A 16,257-nucleotide genomic window follows, 5' to 3' on the forward strand; every position below is an offset into this window, starting at 1 on the left:
GAAATAATAAAAAATGGCTACACTGGGAACGTTCATGGTTGAGTACCCGTTATATAGGAGATATACTTTGGAGGAAGGGGACTGAAATTATGTCTCTAACTAGGGGAGTGCCAATGGGGATTGGCCTCTTACTGGAGACATGGTTACGGATACGACGAAAAGTGTTTCCGGAGAGGAGATATTTTTTTACAAATGGCTATATGTGGGGCTCCAGGGTTTCCGTTAGGAGAATCAGATAGTGTATACAAAAATTGGGCCCGTAAGGGATTATATATGTTAGGCCAGATATGGAATAATGGAGAAATTAAAACTTTTGAAGAATTAAAAGAAGAATATGAGTTGGAAAAAAGGGATATGACATATTATCATAGCCTGCGGAATTATATAAAAAGACGGGCAGGGGAAGAACTGGAACTTACAGAAACAGCGCTAGAAAAGGCAATTAAGGGAGGAGGGGGCAAAGGGGGAGTGTCATGATTATATAAGGCACTATTAAAAATGTCCAACCCTCAAGATCATTATATGAGACGATGGGAGGGGGCCTTACAACAAACCTTTTCAAGAGAAGGTTGGATGAGGGGACTCAGATATTTATTGAAGGCCTCTATCACTCAGGCAGTGGCTGAGAATGGTTATAAAATATGGTACTGGTGGTACTATACACCAGATAGACTACAAAAAATATATCATAAGATATCACCGAACTGCTGGAGGGAATGTGGAAATAGAGGTACATTTATGCATATATGGTGGGAATGTCCCAAGATACAGGCATTTTGGACCCAAATTCGGGCAATGGTATACCAAATCACAAAGATAGAATATCCAAATCGGGCGGAGTATTGTCTTTTGCACTTCCGACCGGGAAGATGTAAGGTACACCAACATAAAATGGCTAGCCAGATTTTTGCAGCAGCCAAAATGACAGTGGCAAGGGCATGGAAACAGATAGAGGTACCACATATTCAAGTAGTAAAGCATAAACTCGATTATCTGCATCAGATGGCGAAACTGACCGCACTGAGAAAAGGTCAATTACATAGGTTTCAACAAATTTGGCAACCTTATGAGCAGATGAAAGAAACATGTAAAACACCACACTAAGAAAGGAGAGGGGGGGGAGAAATGGGGGAAGGTTTGTTAAGAGTTTATTTGCAAATATTGCTATAGAAGAAGAGATAAATATGTTACACATATGCTGAGCGTTGCAAATATGTGGAGATGTATTTAACATGTTAAAAAATAATAAAGAAATTAAAAAAAAAAAAGAAGAAATATATTAAGTTATGTCCAATAAAAAAGGTATCTTATTTTCTTTTCCATGTTTTATTTTGTTTGATTTCTATTGATAATGTTTGCGGAAATTGGTCAATTCATAGACTGTTTTCAAGTTACGTGGCAGCGCGTTCCAGAGCTGCGTGCTCGTATAGGAAAAGTAGATGCATGCATTGATTTGTATTTCAGACCCTTGCACTTGGGAGGATGAAGATTAAGGAATGTACGAGAGGATCTTTTTGCATTCCTGGGTGGTAGTTCTATCAGGACTGACATGTAGGCTGGGGCGTTACCATGGATGATTTTATGGACTAGGGTGCAAAGTTTGAACGTGATGCGTTCCTTTAGTGGGAGCCAGTGTAGTTTTTCCCGCAGGGGTTTCGAGCTTTCGTATTTTGGTGTGCCGAATATTAGTCTGGCTGCCGTATTCTGGGCTGTCTGGAGTTTAAGTATTTGCTCTTTACAGCCAGCGTAGAGTGAGTTACAATAGTCCAGATGACTGAGTACCAATGATTGTACCAGATTGCGGAAGACAGTTCTTGGAAAAAATGGTCTAACTCTTTTTAGTTTCCACATGGAATGAAACATCTTTTTAGTTATGTTATTTGCACGGTTCTCAAGTGTTAGGTGTCGATCAATGGTGACTCCAAGGATTTTTAGGGAGTCCGAAACTGGTAGATTTAGTTTAGGTGTGTTGATGGTGGTAAATTTATTCTTGTTGTATTGCGAGGTGAGTACCAGGCATTGGGTTTTCTCTGCATTGAGTTTCAGCTGAAATGCATCTGCCCAGGAATTCATAATATGTAGGCTTTGCTTGATTTCATTGGAGATTTCCCTTAGATCTTGTTTGAATGGGATGAAGATCGTTACATCATCAGCATATATATATGGGTTTAGGTTCTGATTCGATAGTAGTTTGGCCAAGGGTGTCATCATTAGGTTGAATATGGTCGATGAGAGGGGGGATCCCTGTGGAACTCCGCATTCAGGTATCCATGTAGCTGATGTAGTCGAATTTGATGTCACTTGATATGAGCGTGTAGTGAAGAACCCTTTGAACCAATTGAGAACGTTGCCTCCGATTCCGAAGTATTCGAGGATGTGTAGTAAAATTCCATGGTCAACCATGTCAAATGCACTTGACATGTCGAATTGTAACAGTAGAATGTTGTTGCCGTTTGCTATCAATTGTTTGAGTTTGGTCATGAGTGTGACTAGTACGGTTTCAGTGCTGTGATTAGAGCGAAATCCTGACTGAGAATCGTGTAATATTGAGAACTTGTTTAGATAGTTTGTGAGTTGTTTGGTCACTATACCTTCTGTTATTTTGGTAATTAAGGGGATGGATGCTACTGGTCTATAGTTCGTTAGTTCCTTAGCATTTTTCTTTGCATCCTTGGGTATAGGGGTGAGTAAAATGTTACCTTTTTCCCTTGGGAAGAGTCCATTTTGTAGCATAAAGTTCATGTGGTTTGTTAGGTCCGTTATAAATTGTTGAGGGGCCGATTTCATGAGGTTGTTTGGGCATATGTCTAGTTTGCAGTGAGATTTGGCGTATCTTTTAAGCGTTTGTGAGATAAGATCTTCCGGTAGTATTGTGAATTCAGTCCAGATCCTGTCTGCTGGATAGATTCCAGGGTCTGGGTCCAGGCAGTCTAGGAGTGTGGTGTATTCGATATGGCTAACAGGTATTTTAAGTCGCAGTTGTATGATTTTCTCCTTGAAGTACTTCGCCAAGTTGTCAGCTCCTGGTGCGTCTTTGCTGTTGTTGGTGACTGGAGTGGTGTCTAATAATTTATTCACAAGTTGGAAGAGTTTGTGTGTGTCTTTGTAATTTGGTCCAATTTCAGTTTTGTAGTATTGTCTTTTGGTTTGTCTTATGGTGTATTTATATTTCCTTCGGAGTTGCTTCCAATTGTTAAGTGTGGGATCGTCTTTCTTTTTGTTCCAAGCACGTTCTAGTTTCCTAACTTGTGTTTTGAGTTTTTTCAGTTCTTCGTTGGACCATGGTATTGAGTTCTTTCTGTGCGAGGTTCTGGTTTGGATTGGGGCAATGTTGTCTAGTGTTAATTTACATCTGTTATCCCAATTTGAGAGGAATTGAATTGTGTCTGTCTTTATTGTCCATCCGTCGTTGTAGATCTGTTGCCAGAATTTAACCGGATCTATTTTTCCTCTTGTGGTGTAGGTTTTTCGTATTTGTTTGTTAGGTAGCTCAAACTTGATTATGTTATGATCACTGTTTCCCAGGGGACCCAACACCGCAACCTCTTGCACTATGCCCTGCACGCCACCAAGGACCAGATCCAAAATGGCACCCCTTTTCATCTGTTTCTGGACCAATTGCTCCAAGAAGCAGCATTTATTACATCTAGAAAGTTTATCTTCCTGGCACTCCTGATGTAACATCCAGTTAATATTGGGGTAATTGAAATCATCCATTGTTATAGTGTTGCCCAATTTGCCAGCTTTCCTAATCTCTGTAAACATTTCTTTATCCGTTTGTTTGTTCTGTCCCGGCGGACGGTAATACAGCCCTACAAGAATACTCCTTCCCTTCACACATGGAATGTGTATGCATAATGATTCCACGCTGCTGTCTGTTTCATGTGGTATGTTTGTTTTATTTGACTCAATTCCCTCTTTAACATATAGCGCAACCCCCACTTCTAATTTGATCCTCTCTATCATTGCGATACAATTTGTAACCTGTTAACACAGTGTCCCATTGATTGTCCTCTTTCCACCAAGTCTCTGAGATGCCTGTTATATCTACCTCATTATTTAGTTCTATATACTCTTATATTATTTTTTTAGGCTTCTAGCATTTGTATACAGGCACTTCAGATTGTATTTTTCCTCAGATCTACAAGCTGCTTAGAAGTTGAAGGGGGATAATGTGCATCCTTTATCCTGATCTCATTAAGCACACCTGACTTACTTTCATAATTGTTGAAACCTATCTACTTGGGTTCCCTAAATGTCCTGTTTCGATAGTATCCTTCAAGGATACTCCACACCGGTTCATGAGCTCCTGAGTGACTATTGGCTTTCTCTTCATTCTAGTTTAAAAGCTGCTCTATCTCCTTTTAAAATGTTAGCGCCAGCAGTCTGGTTCAATCCCGGTTAAGGTTGTTCCCATCCTTTTGGAACATCCTCCCCTTTTCCTAGAATGTCACCTAGTTCCTAACAAATCTAAATCCCTCGTCCCTACACCATCATCTCAACCATGCAATGAGACTTGGGAGCTTTACCTGCCTTTTGGGTCCTGCACGTGGAACGGGGAGCATGTCTGAAAACGCTACTCTGGAGGATCTGTATTTCAGCTTTCTACCTAAGAGCCTACATTTGACTTCCAGAACCTTCTTCCCACATTTTCCTATGTCATTGGTACCCACATGTACCAAGACAGCTGGTTCTTCCTATGTCATTGGAACCCACATGTACCAAGACAGCTGGTTCCTCCTCAACACTATCTAAGATCCTGTCTAGGTGACATATGAGATCCACCACCTTCGTATCAGGCAGTCAACTGACCAGGCGATCCTCACGTCCACCAGCCACCAACTATCTATATGCCTAATGATGTCATCACCAACTACATCTTAACCCTTCTCGCCTGGGCAGAGGTTCTTGGAGACACATCCTCGATATGAGAGGATAATGCGTTCCTTGGTGGGCAGATCCTGGCTACAGGAGTACTTCCTTCTTCACCAGGGTGATGCTCTCCTAGGAGACCCCCTTCCTCCAAGGCAGCACAGGGGCTGCCAGACTTCTCTACAACATTCCTGTAGGTTTCCGCTGTGAACCTCTCTGTCTCCTTCAGCTCCTCCAAGTCTGCAACTTTAGCCTCAAGAGAATGGACCCGTTCTCTGTGAGCTAGGAGCTCTTTGCATTGGGTATATACATATAACTGCTCACCAACTGGGAGATAATCATACATGTGACACTCAATGCAAAAAACTGGATAGCAGCCCTCTCGCTGCTGGACTGCTGTCTCCATCTTAATATTTTTGAGTTTTTCAATCATTTAAAACTTGCTAAGGTATTAAGGATATTAGTCTAATATAAAAAAAGTCTTTAGCTTGTATATTGTGTGATTTATTTAATATTTTCATCTTAGAAGGTAATGAAATGTAATTAAAACTCTGTAAGAGCACTCCTCCCTTGTTATCCTAATTAGAATTACTAACTATAAATGGAAGAATTGAGCTAGGGGTGGGTGAGAATTAGGTAGGGTGGGTGGGAGACTAAACTAGGCCCTGCTGTGCCTTCTATTAATGTTGTAGTCTGTGACAGAATGTTCAAGCTAACTCAGTAATCTGATTGCCCCACCTTTGCAAATACTCTAGTAGTTCCTCATACCTTAATTAACACCTAAATCAGGTCAGTAGCAGTGCTACCTCTTCAGCAGCCAAAGAACAGAAAATAACTGTCTTTTAGAACAAAATTTGAGCATTGCTACTATCCTTTATAATTTTCTTTGGTTAAGTTTCTACCTCTAGAAAAAGTTTAAAACTATGGGAAAAGTTGAAGAAATGTCCATTGTATATAAAAACTACCTTATCTTTGGTATACTCAATTTTTTTCCTTTTTTAATTGTTTTTAGAATCTGTCTATGACCTTCTCCCAAAGGAGCTGCAGTTGCCTCCAGCCAGAGAAACATCTGTAGCACTCATGAGTCAGACAAGTGGAGGTGAGGTGGCATCGCCGCCTCCAGCTGGAGTTGCGCCTGGTATGCATTCCATTTTACTTTCTTATATACTTTTAATTTGTAAAATAGTCTTAATACTCTGGCCAACCTGAACAGTGCTGGTAAAGTTCAATGTGAAAAGCAAATCCCAAATATTTAAGAGTTCATTTTTTAGAAATTTAAATAGTCACACAATGACATATTTCCACTTACTGCTTTATGGAGGCAATGAATGGGTAAATGATAACTTTGTTAGCATAGCCCCTAACATTGTATATTATTTAGTTTGTAAAGAAAAAAATGGTCACCTTTTTCCAGGGCCATAGTTTAGAGAATAGTTGTGGGTTGAAATGTCCTTCAGGTCTACTCCTTCTTCCCAATCTACAGTTTTGCATTTTACTGGACAGTAAAAAAAAATACATAAATAAAGCCTGGGAGTGTGCAGGCACCTTTCTGGCTTCAGAGTTGTCAAAATATGTTTGGAAAATGTAGATGAAGTTAGTTGGATGAAGAGACTAAATGTAAATTGATTCTTGTGCTCTTGTGTCAGTTTTCTCATGCTCCATAAGTATTACGAGTAGCCAGGTGAAAGACCTAGAATATCAAAGAAAATTATTTTTGTGTTACGTTCTTGGTCAACGTTTCAAAAGATCCTTGAAATTGAAATGACTTTGCTAAAATTCCTGTACAGTGTCTATCTTGAGGAGAAAAGGCTAAGAAAGGATATGTACAGTTTTTTCTTTTCAAAATTCTGCTTGATTTGTAAATAACACTGTAGGTTTTGCATTTTAAAACAAAGTGTCTTTCATAGACTGTATTCATGACTAGTTTTTAAAATATACAGAGAATAATCTATTTGCTGTTCATCTAAGTTGTGAAGCTGGCAGTGCAGTCCACATTTTTGGCTTACATAGTCCTTTTTAAAACCACATAAGCATACACTCGTGAGTTCTAAGTCTGTTCAGCTGTATTATATGACAGGCTGAGATGCCTTCAATGCCACTGAGCTTTATACTGTACAGCTGGTCCTTTAGAAAAGCAGGTAGGCTTCTAGGAAAGTCAGTGCAGTTATGAGAGCCTTTGCCCTGGTATGTACAGTGTAAAACAAGCGTTCTGCTTTGCTAACTCAATGCAATTTGTAAACCTGGATCTGAAACTTTACAGCACTGCTCACTGTTTATTAGTTGCCAGATAGTCTTAATAACATCTGTGGATTTAATGGTGTACCGTGGAATTACTGGTTGGAGGGTTATTTATGGTTTTTTTTTTCTGGTCACTTTTTACTGACACTTTAGTTTCAGAACTTCCCTGATTATTTTACTACGTGTTGATAGTATTACTTGCCAAATGTTTTGAAATTATCAGAAAGCTACATCCACAAATGACCTTGAGTAAATTTTTCATTAACATATTTGAACCATCCCACTTTAAATCCACAGAAAAATTGAGTAATTGCTCTCTGATTTATTTTTATTAAAGTTTTCTGAATTGCATAAATGGAATTAAGTCTGCTGCTCCAGTCCTTCAAGCTCTAATGTCAGCCAATCTGGTTCCCTTGTGATGCTGGGAGTGCTTTTGCTATGTTTTCCATGATCCCTGTAAGATTTTGTGTGAGGTGGAGGGAAAATTGTATTTCCCTATTCTTCTGGGTAGACCAGCAGCCTTTGATTTAATTGTTTGTATTAACAATTTTTATTTTACATTTCAAAAAGAAATACTGAAATATTATAACCACAATATAAAGGAAAAAAATACATATCCCTCAAGCCTATATTAAGGGAACCCAGATTACCAATATTATAGGAAATACTAATACCTTCAAGTAGTACAAAGCTTTCCATCTAACCTGAATAGCTCATGCCATATCAGGAAAGATACAAAGGTTTTGACCACAATATATTAAAAAAATAATAATAATAATAAATTTCTTTTTAAAGTATTCTTTTGGACTTAAACCATATCCTTATCACTAATGAACGTTTCAGGGAATGTGGCTCAGTGTGAGAAATCATCCTGTTTTGTCTTTAGAAACTTTGTTAAATCAATAGCGTTCTCAGATTCTGGTGTATAAAACTCCACATCCTCTGCCCCTTCAATAACCTCTTTAACAGGCAAATAATAAAAATTTGATAAAAGGCATACCATCAGCATTAGGCAGTGAAATACAATTTCTTGAGTCAGTGAATGAGTATAAGGAAAATTAAGAATTCAAAAGTTCCTAGACCTCACATTTCTTATATAAAGCAAAACTATCCTTAATGCTGAAGAGCCCTATTGCATATCAGCTTTAGGCTTCAGAGACTCTAGTGTTTGTCCATATAGGTCAGTCTGGAATCAACATGCAATACCAGGACTTATATTCCACCGCTTACCAGGAGATTTAGGGGCCCTTTTACAAAGGCGTGTGGGAGGGCTAATGCGTGGATAGCGTGCGCCAAATCACTACCATCTGGGTAGCGTGTGTGCCAGGCAGTATTTCTGAGTTTGGCATTCCAAATCCCGCAGTAGAAAATATTTTTCTGTTTTCTACTGTGGGGGCGTTCCCAGTGGTAATCGACAGCGCACCCACGGCGTGTGCTGCATGGTTACCATGTGGGTAGCTCGTGAGCCGTTACCCTGCTAAGTCAATGGCTGGCGGTAAGGGCTCAGGCCGTAAATAGGCGCTAGTTTTTAATTTTTGTGCACGCCCATTTCCCGGCCCATTAAAAAACTGCTCGCGCCCAGAAGATGTGCTCACACTACATCTGGACACTTTTTACCGCGGCTTTGTAAAAGGACCCTTTAGCGTGGATTATTTTCAAAGTTACAATATATAAAATAGAGAAAACAATTATATTAAAACAATCTAATTTATTATATCCTTAGACGTTTTCCAAACAGGTACGTTTTCAGCAACGTGCAGAATTTAAGGTAAGAGGATTCTAATCTCAATTCTAAGAGTAGAGAGTTCCATAACTTAGTGACTTGAAAACTGAAAGATGCTGCATAAATTCATTTTTATCACATATTAACCACTGGGAGGAAAGTGAAATATCAAATTATACTTGGTTAGTATAATCATGTAGTTCAGACAGAATTCTTGAGTATAATCTCTATTCACCAGTCGCCAAATATTTATTAAAGATACATCCTGAGGAATAGCTTATGATGAATCGGGCAAGTCCAATATAGGACATGGAAATTCTGGAATAGCAACCCTGTGACCAGGAATCAGAGGAGTACTAGCTGAAGCTTTCAATGTCTCCCCGCCTCTGATTACTGAAGACACCAAATGGGAGGCTCATTCTCAGCGTAATTCATGGAAATTGCCAGTTAGGTTGGTGTAGAGACTCCTGAGCTGGCTGCTAGTAGACATAACTTCATGTTTCTCCATCTTGCCCTTGTCTAGTAGACATAACTTTGTTCTCCCATTATGCCCAAGGGCTTATGAGCAGGCACTGGTATTCCCTTATTCTTAATTTTCTGCTTGCCCACATTAATAGTTGTGCTCACAATTAACCGATATTTCAGCTTGTGTCACCACAGAAACAATCTAGCGGAGTTTCCAGGCTCTTTGTGGCTCCTGATTTCATTTTAAAATTCTATTTGTTGTTGACCCTTTAAGAACTTAAAATAGAAATGGTTGAACTTAGCCTCAAGGAATGTTTTGAGAAATTTAAACAGTATTCTATGAATGCAAGAATACACTATTTAAAATATTTTACATAAACATTTGACTCATTTATATAAAACGTTCTTGGTAATGTTAAAACTTTAATTCAGTTTATTACCAAAAAAGAACTTGTAGGTGTCTCATAAAGATTGTTATTATTAGTTTTGAATACAATATTTTTAATTTACACAAAGCATTTTCACATAAGCCAAATGAAGAAATAAATTCATAATGGCCTCACTGTATTTCTCCTTCCTTCCCTGTACATGTTTTTCTTTGTATTCTATTGATTTATCCTTCTGGGTTCGTGGCACCATAGATCTTTATTTGCAGCTACTTGGAGATTATTTTTTCCCAATTTTCCTTTAGTCCAGTCACTGTAGTGATAGTACTTAGCAAGGGTCATTCACCAAGGCTTTTTCTGGAATCCTACAGTCATAGTCCCTAAATCTGGCCACTGGCTGCTGCCTCTGCAAAATGCCTAGTGATCACTTCTCCTGGAGGGTTTAACAATATATCCAGTCTTGGCTGGTCTGGGATATACTAGATGTGAGCTGGGAATTGAGCTGCATGACAGTGTACAGAGAAGTAAGGCTCCACACAGCCACTGAGCCACCAGGCTAGCCTTAGGCATAGATTTCTGAAAGCTAAGCTTGGAGCTTTAGTTTTTGGTGTGATATGTCACAGTTTTATTGTGAAATTTGTGCCATCTTGAGGTGGCGTATACATTTATATGGATAAACGTTTTAGTAATTGGAAATTTGGAAAGGAGAAATACAAAAATTATATAAAACAAAAATTGTGGTCACTTATTTAAGGCACAAGTAATTTTGTAAATCCATACTAGAATATTTTTCAAGGTGAAGAACTAGAACTGCTGATCCCATAATTCATTCTAGAATGTTTCTGCCAAAATTTCATTAGCTCTCTTAAGAACATAAGAGTAGTCATACTGGGTCAGACCAATGGTCCATCGTGCTCAGTATCTCATATTCTCCGAGGACAAGCAGGCTGCTTGTTCTCACTGATGGGTGACGTCCACGGCACCCCCTCCAATCGGTGAGAACAATCAGCCTGCTGTCCTCGGAGAATACCTTCTACAGGTATGTAGCATTCGCTTTACTTGTGTAGACTTTTAACTCAGCACACCAGACTAGCGAAGACTGAAGTCATTTTGTGGTTATGATTCTATTTAGAATAACCACTGCAGACAGTGATGATCTAGTTTGCCTCTAGTTACCCAGTGTACTTGTATATAGCTGTTGTCATGGGGAGTTTGGATCATCAAAGTAAGTAATTTGTTTTTGGCTAAGTTTAAACATATGCTGGCCAGGTTTTTCTGTATTATAGATTTAGTCCTGTAAATTTGCCCCACTTAAAAATTAAAAATTCCCTTCGTAATTATATCTTGTAGCTCATAGCTTCCCTACAATGATGCTTCTCCCTCTACTGGAGTTATTCCTATTCAGTTGGTTTTCAGGATTACCAGTGTCAGTTATGTTTGTATATTTATTTTAAAAGATAGGAACATTCACAGCCAATTTACGTTTAATGCAGTTTGCTGATGGTAGAAGCTAATTTGAAGATTGGGTCTTCTAGTAGAGGCTTCCATTTTAGATTGGCAGTAGACATGTTTGATGTCAGAACCATTGATTGTTGACACAAGTAGACATCTCAGAGTAATTATGAGTAAATTATGTCCACATTCCTTAAAACCAAAAATGTTTGATGCAACTCCACTTCACAATTTTGGGGGAGCAAGGTTGGCTGGTATCAGATCTGAGGACTTGGAGGAAAGACTTCCAATTGTATCAGGAAGGTTTGTTGCACAAGTTCACGTACTAACTTGATGAAAACCAAATAGTTAGATAGTAAACTGAACAGCCTTGACACATATTAATGTGAAAAAAGTATATTGGTTTGAATATTAACGTAAGAATTTGATATTGTAAAAGTTGAAAGTATACATGTGCTATACAAGTAATGCATTACTCATTTAAAAAAGCTGGATTTAAAATATTTGAACTTATTGTCAATTTAAAATAACCAATCTTCCTATAATCTCTGTGCTAATTGAATTGGACTGCTTTATTATATTTGCTGGGATGCTAGCTGTTTTCTCTATTAATACACTTAACTTGCATTCTAGCTCCGCCATTCAGAGACAGGCATCGTGTGGTGGGTTGTGTGACAGTGTCTGTCAGTAGTGAAGACAAATAGTGCCAGAGACATTTAACCCATCCAATCTCACCCAGGGTATAGGTCGGTCTCGTTTTCAGACTTCTTCCTAAGTCTTTTTTTCTCTTATTTTTTTTCTTTTCTTTTCTTTTTTTAATTAAAGTTTAAAATAGATACTGATTGAAAAAAGCTTCTTTTTTTTTTTTTTTGGTAAAGATTTTGACTTTTCCTAATGTTAATGACAAAGCAGTAGTAGAAAGCTGAGGTTGGAAGCAGGTTTGCAGCCACTTTGTGTTTTATGGTTCACTTCTTAATCTTTTAGGAATGCAACCTGAAAATTCAGCTCAGGGTATACTTGTTTTCTTTTGAAATTCTACATTGCTGTTGAGTGGGTCTGTATTACAAACAGTGATGACAGATACATGGTTTTAAAATATTTTAATGAAAGCCACAGAATGCAAATTCTTTGCATATTAGATTAAGCGTGAAAGCTCTTAAACCTGCTCAATATGTAGAGGTTGTAGTTCTATTATTCACTGAGCAGCTGAGTATATTCATAGAAACATAGAAAAATGAAGGCAGATGAAGACCATATGGCCTATCCAGTGTTCCTGTCCATGCCATCTACTATCCCTTCCTCTCCCTTTGAGGTCTGTGTACTTTTCCCAAGCTTGCTTGAATTCAGATACAGTCTTCGTCTCCACCACCTCCTCTGGGAGGCCATGAATTCCCTTGCATCTTGTCCATTTCTTCTGCCAGCATACATGGAGTTTGGTAGCAGTGTGTAGTGAACACATAGGTTACTTTCCTTTTGCAAGAAGTGACAGCATGTAGGTCCATGAGTTGAAGCAGTATCAACAATAGCACCTCTCAGTGCAGTTTGCTTGAAGACAGAAGAACTTGCTGTAGCAACAGTTCAATGATGTAGGAGGAATAAGCCTATAGCCTTCTGGTTTAAATCTCTAGGAATCCCCCCCTCTTGCCTAGGGTGTGCAGGCTTCTGATAACTGTTTGATGTCTGTTTGCCTTTCTGTTTCTGTGAATTGTCCTCTACATTCATTCTGCTTAGGCTCTTAACCTCTTGACTGCATCTTGGCTACTTTAGATTCTGCCGTCAGTTAATGGAGAAGCTCAAGAAAGAACTCTAGCTTCATTATCAGATGGGTAGAATGAGTAAACTGGACCTTTGGCCAATGAGAGTCTTGGAGTTGAAGCTTTAAAGAACCTAGTGCTATGGTTCATAGTGGCCATGGTTCTGTACTATTTTAGTTATTTGCATTATTAATTTTACAATTCACCAACTAGACAAAACAGAGAGTTCTTAGTTATCTAGACTCCTGATTGGTCAGGATATCATGAGCTAGACTCACTTAGCAGTATATGTAAATTTGCATTTGCAAAGAAATTGTGGGTGGGGAAGGTGACACAACAGGTGCAGGACATAAAAGGAGAGATGTGGACACTTGGCTCCCAGTTTAGCTATTTAGATCAAGAACCCATCCATATTCCGGAGAATGATATGATGTAGAAAGCACATGGTATGATCGCAGTGTGACCCTGTGTCATAAAGCTAAGTTTATGTCTGCAAGATGGTGTAATGCTGAACAGTATTAAAATATACATATATAAAAAGGAAGAGGTATAAAGGAGAATAATTATTGACTAGGAGTCATTTGCTAATAGTTAGCATGCACTAAAGCAGTTATGCATTTTAATCTGCCACAGGTTCCATTTTATTCATGTGGACCAGGAGGCCGATAATGTGCTTTATTGCATGCATCTCAACATGGTTGTATCTGACAGTAGAAGTGTAGGCATTTGCTTCCTGTAACTGGTCATAACTATCAAGTCTTACTTTATGGATGACTTTTATGTTCCTACATGCATGAAAGTTGTCCTGACTACTTGCTAATTTAAATAGGTAAAAGTAAACTAAAATATAGGGGTTGAATGTGAAAAGCCAAGGCTTACATTCTTAATAAATCCTGTCAAGTAGATTTTCTACGACCCTATTAAAGATGAAAATAATATGGTTTCCTAAAATTTGCTGCCTTTATTTTTCTTTAGTGTTTGGTTTTTCTTTGTCTTGTCTGTTTTCATTGTTCTTGGGTATAGTTGAGTTGATTTTTCTCTTTTCCCTGTTCTTCGTACTAATGTTCTGTTTTCCTGCTTTGGCCTGCACTCCCATTTGTGGTAACCACTGGCCTCAATATTATGAGACGAAGACAAGTAGTAGCAACTTGCATGTACATTATAGTTTATTGTGCTTTATATACTGCCTTTCACTGGCAAATAATACTGTGGCTTGTCTGTAAAAAGGTCAGCTGCTAGGTTGATGTAATGTAACATTTTGCTTAACTGAAGGTAAAACACAATGGCTCTATCTAATATTATCCTTGTTTTTTCCAAAGCGAAGTATATTGACAATTGGCAAATTTTTTTGGACAAGATTTCCCGAAAAATTATTTTGGGCATTGTGTTTTGCCTGATGTTTGAAGTGACGTTCAATGATCGTGAAACTTGTCCACCCTTAGGAGCAGATATTACCTTTGAGTACTGCTTTGCTTGGGTGAGTTAACACTCTGAGAATTTCTCCACCACTTATAAAAAATGTTTTTACAAAATTTGTTTTCCATATTTTGGATATTTGGTTAATCTGAAGTCAGTCCTCTCATAATTCTCTTTAAGTTAGTACTCTGGTTTGCATTTTATTGTATAATCTCTAACAGAGAGATAGTTGGGAATTACATTGAGTAGTGATGTTTGAAGTGAGCATTTTATACCATTATATCCATCTTAGATTAACACATTGTTTCCGAGAAGAGATGTGAAGACAGTTTTGGTACTTTGCCATACTCTGTATGTTTTAAAAGTATAACCATAAAGCAGGGAATAGAGAGACCTCTCCCTTTCCATATTTTTTTGGAATTTAATCCTTGTTCTGTTGGAGTACATGTTGTTGGACTTTGGAAATCAAAGGGCCAGGTGTAGAAAGGTGGTAGTTTTGAAATCCAGTCTACAGAGCCTATAACAAAGTTTGAATTTCAGGATGTCTGCAGTGGATGGTCATGAGATATATTAGGTCTAATTTGACTGTCTTGATATCCTTGAGAACCAGATCTTTTCATGGGATTGAATACTAGATTTGAGAATTCTTGTATTAAGATGTGACTGTCATTGAGTGTTTCTAGATAAACGCATAGCTTACTTGCTCTGCGGTAATGTATGATAGGGTATTTGTTTTGTACACATCTAATACCTATAAAACCAAACAGATTGGGTGATCTTTCTTTTTTATTTAACCTGTAAGGTTAGCAGCAGTGCAGCATGCAGTTTAGATTTTTCTTTAAATGTTTTCTAAACCTAGATTCAATGTTGAAGTCATTGGAATTTGCTCTGGCTTTCTTGGATAAGTGTAAAAAAGTATGCAGAGTTTGTTTGTGATCACTGGTATAGCTCTAATATATCCAGTTCCTGTTTTAAATGTTGCCTAAACACACAAAACTGGCATGTTTTAGTGATACTTTGTATTAAACAATGTCATAGTCTGACCTGGTTACTAGGTCCACAGTGTTATACAGGGTGTTTGTAATTCAAATGGAAGAAGTGGGACTCCTTAACCTGGTTTAATTAGCTTGGTTGTAGCTCCCAGCAGCTAACTGAAAACCCAAACAATACCTTCTAATAAGAATATAAGAATAGCCATACTGGGTCAGTCCAATGGTCCATCTAGCCTAGTATCCTGTTTCTAACAGTGGCCAATGCAGGTCACAAGTACCTGGCAGAGACCCAACGTTCATTTTGCTAAAGGTAGTAATGGACTGAAGTGGAAACAGGCAGAGCCCAGTAGACTAGCTTAGCATTTATTTGCAGTCCTAACCACCATAGCAGCGCTTTTACCTTTTGGGATGACATGGACAAGACTTGGAACCGGCACATGTCTTTTTAAAATAAACAAAACATGCCAACAATCCTCTCAACTCAAAGTGGCTGCAAACCATGTCCTCAAACATTTTACTGATATTATTGTCTAGATTTAGTATTTAAACGTTAGGTTTGCTGAAAGATATTTTTCTAAAATAAGCATTTTTTAATGCATGATAGAAAAAACATTGAATGGACTTTTCTTTAAATGTTAAAAGCCTTAGAAAGCAACGGAATCATCTGATTTTAGCCCGCTGCTTTAGGCAAGAGCACAAAGAAAATGGGAAATGGAACTGATACTTTTTCAGCTGCTGCCCGGTAGCCCTCTCCACCTCCCTGAACTGTTGAAAGAAAACCACTCTGAAATCATGCTGCTTGATCAATAGTAGTGCCTTTTCTCATATCTCTTTGTGTCCACACCTTTCTATATAGCCTAAAATGTGTTTTAGTCTTCACTGGTTCCATGTTGGTTGCAGAAATCTTCCTGAAACCATGGCACTGATGGCTAAATAAGCAATTTTACTAATTACATTTT

The 16,257-nt window shown here is 38.2% G+C and overlaps 1 protein-coding gene across 4 annotated transcripts in view; it reads left to right on the forward strand.

Annotated features, from left to right (window-relative positions):
• NFAT5 (nuclear factor of activated T cells 5) overlaps window positions 1-16,257 on the forward strand; it is a 276,432-nt gene that overhangs the window by 72,417 nt on the left and 187,758 nt on the right. For 2 of the 4 annotated variants that reach the window (XM_030204661.1, XM_030204662.1), the window contains exon 2: window positions 5,885-6,010. In XM_030204661.1, coding sequence (XP_030060521.1) covers window positions 5,885-6,010 — 126 coding nt within the window. Of the gene's footprint in view, window positions 1-5,884; window positions 6,011-11,769; window positions 11,883-16,257 lie in introns of those variants that run through there. The other 2 variants (XM_030204664.1, XM_030204663.1) reach the window with 2 other exon arrangements.

The sequence above is a fragment of the Microcaecilia unicolor genome, chromosome 5 (assembly GCF_901765095.1).
Source record: "Microcaecilia unicolor chromosome 5, aMicUni1.1, whole genome shotgun sequence".
NCBI lineage: Eukaryota > Metazoa > Chordata > Amphibia > Gymnophiona > Siphonopidae > Microcaecilia > Microcaecilia unicolor.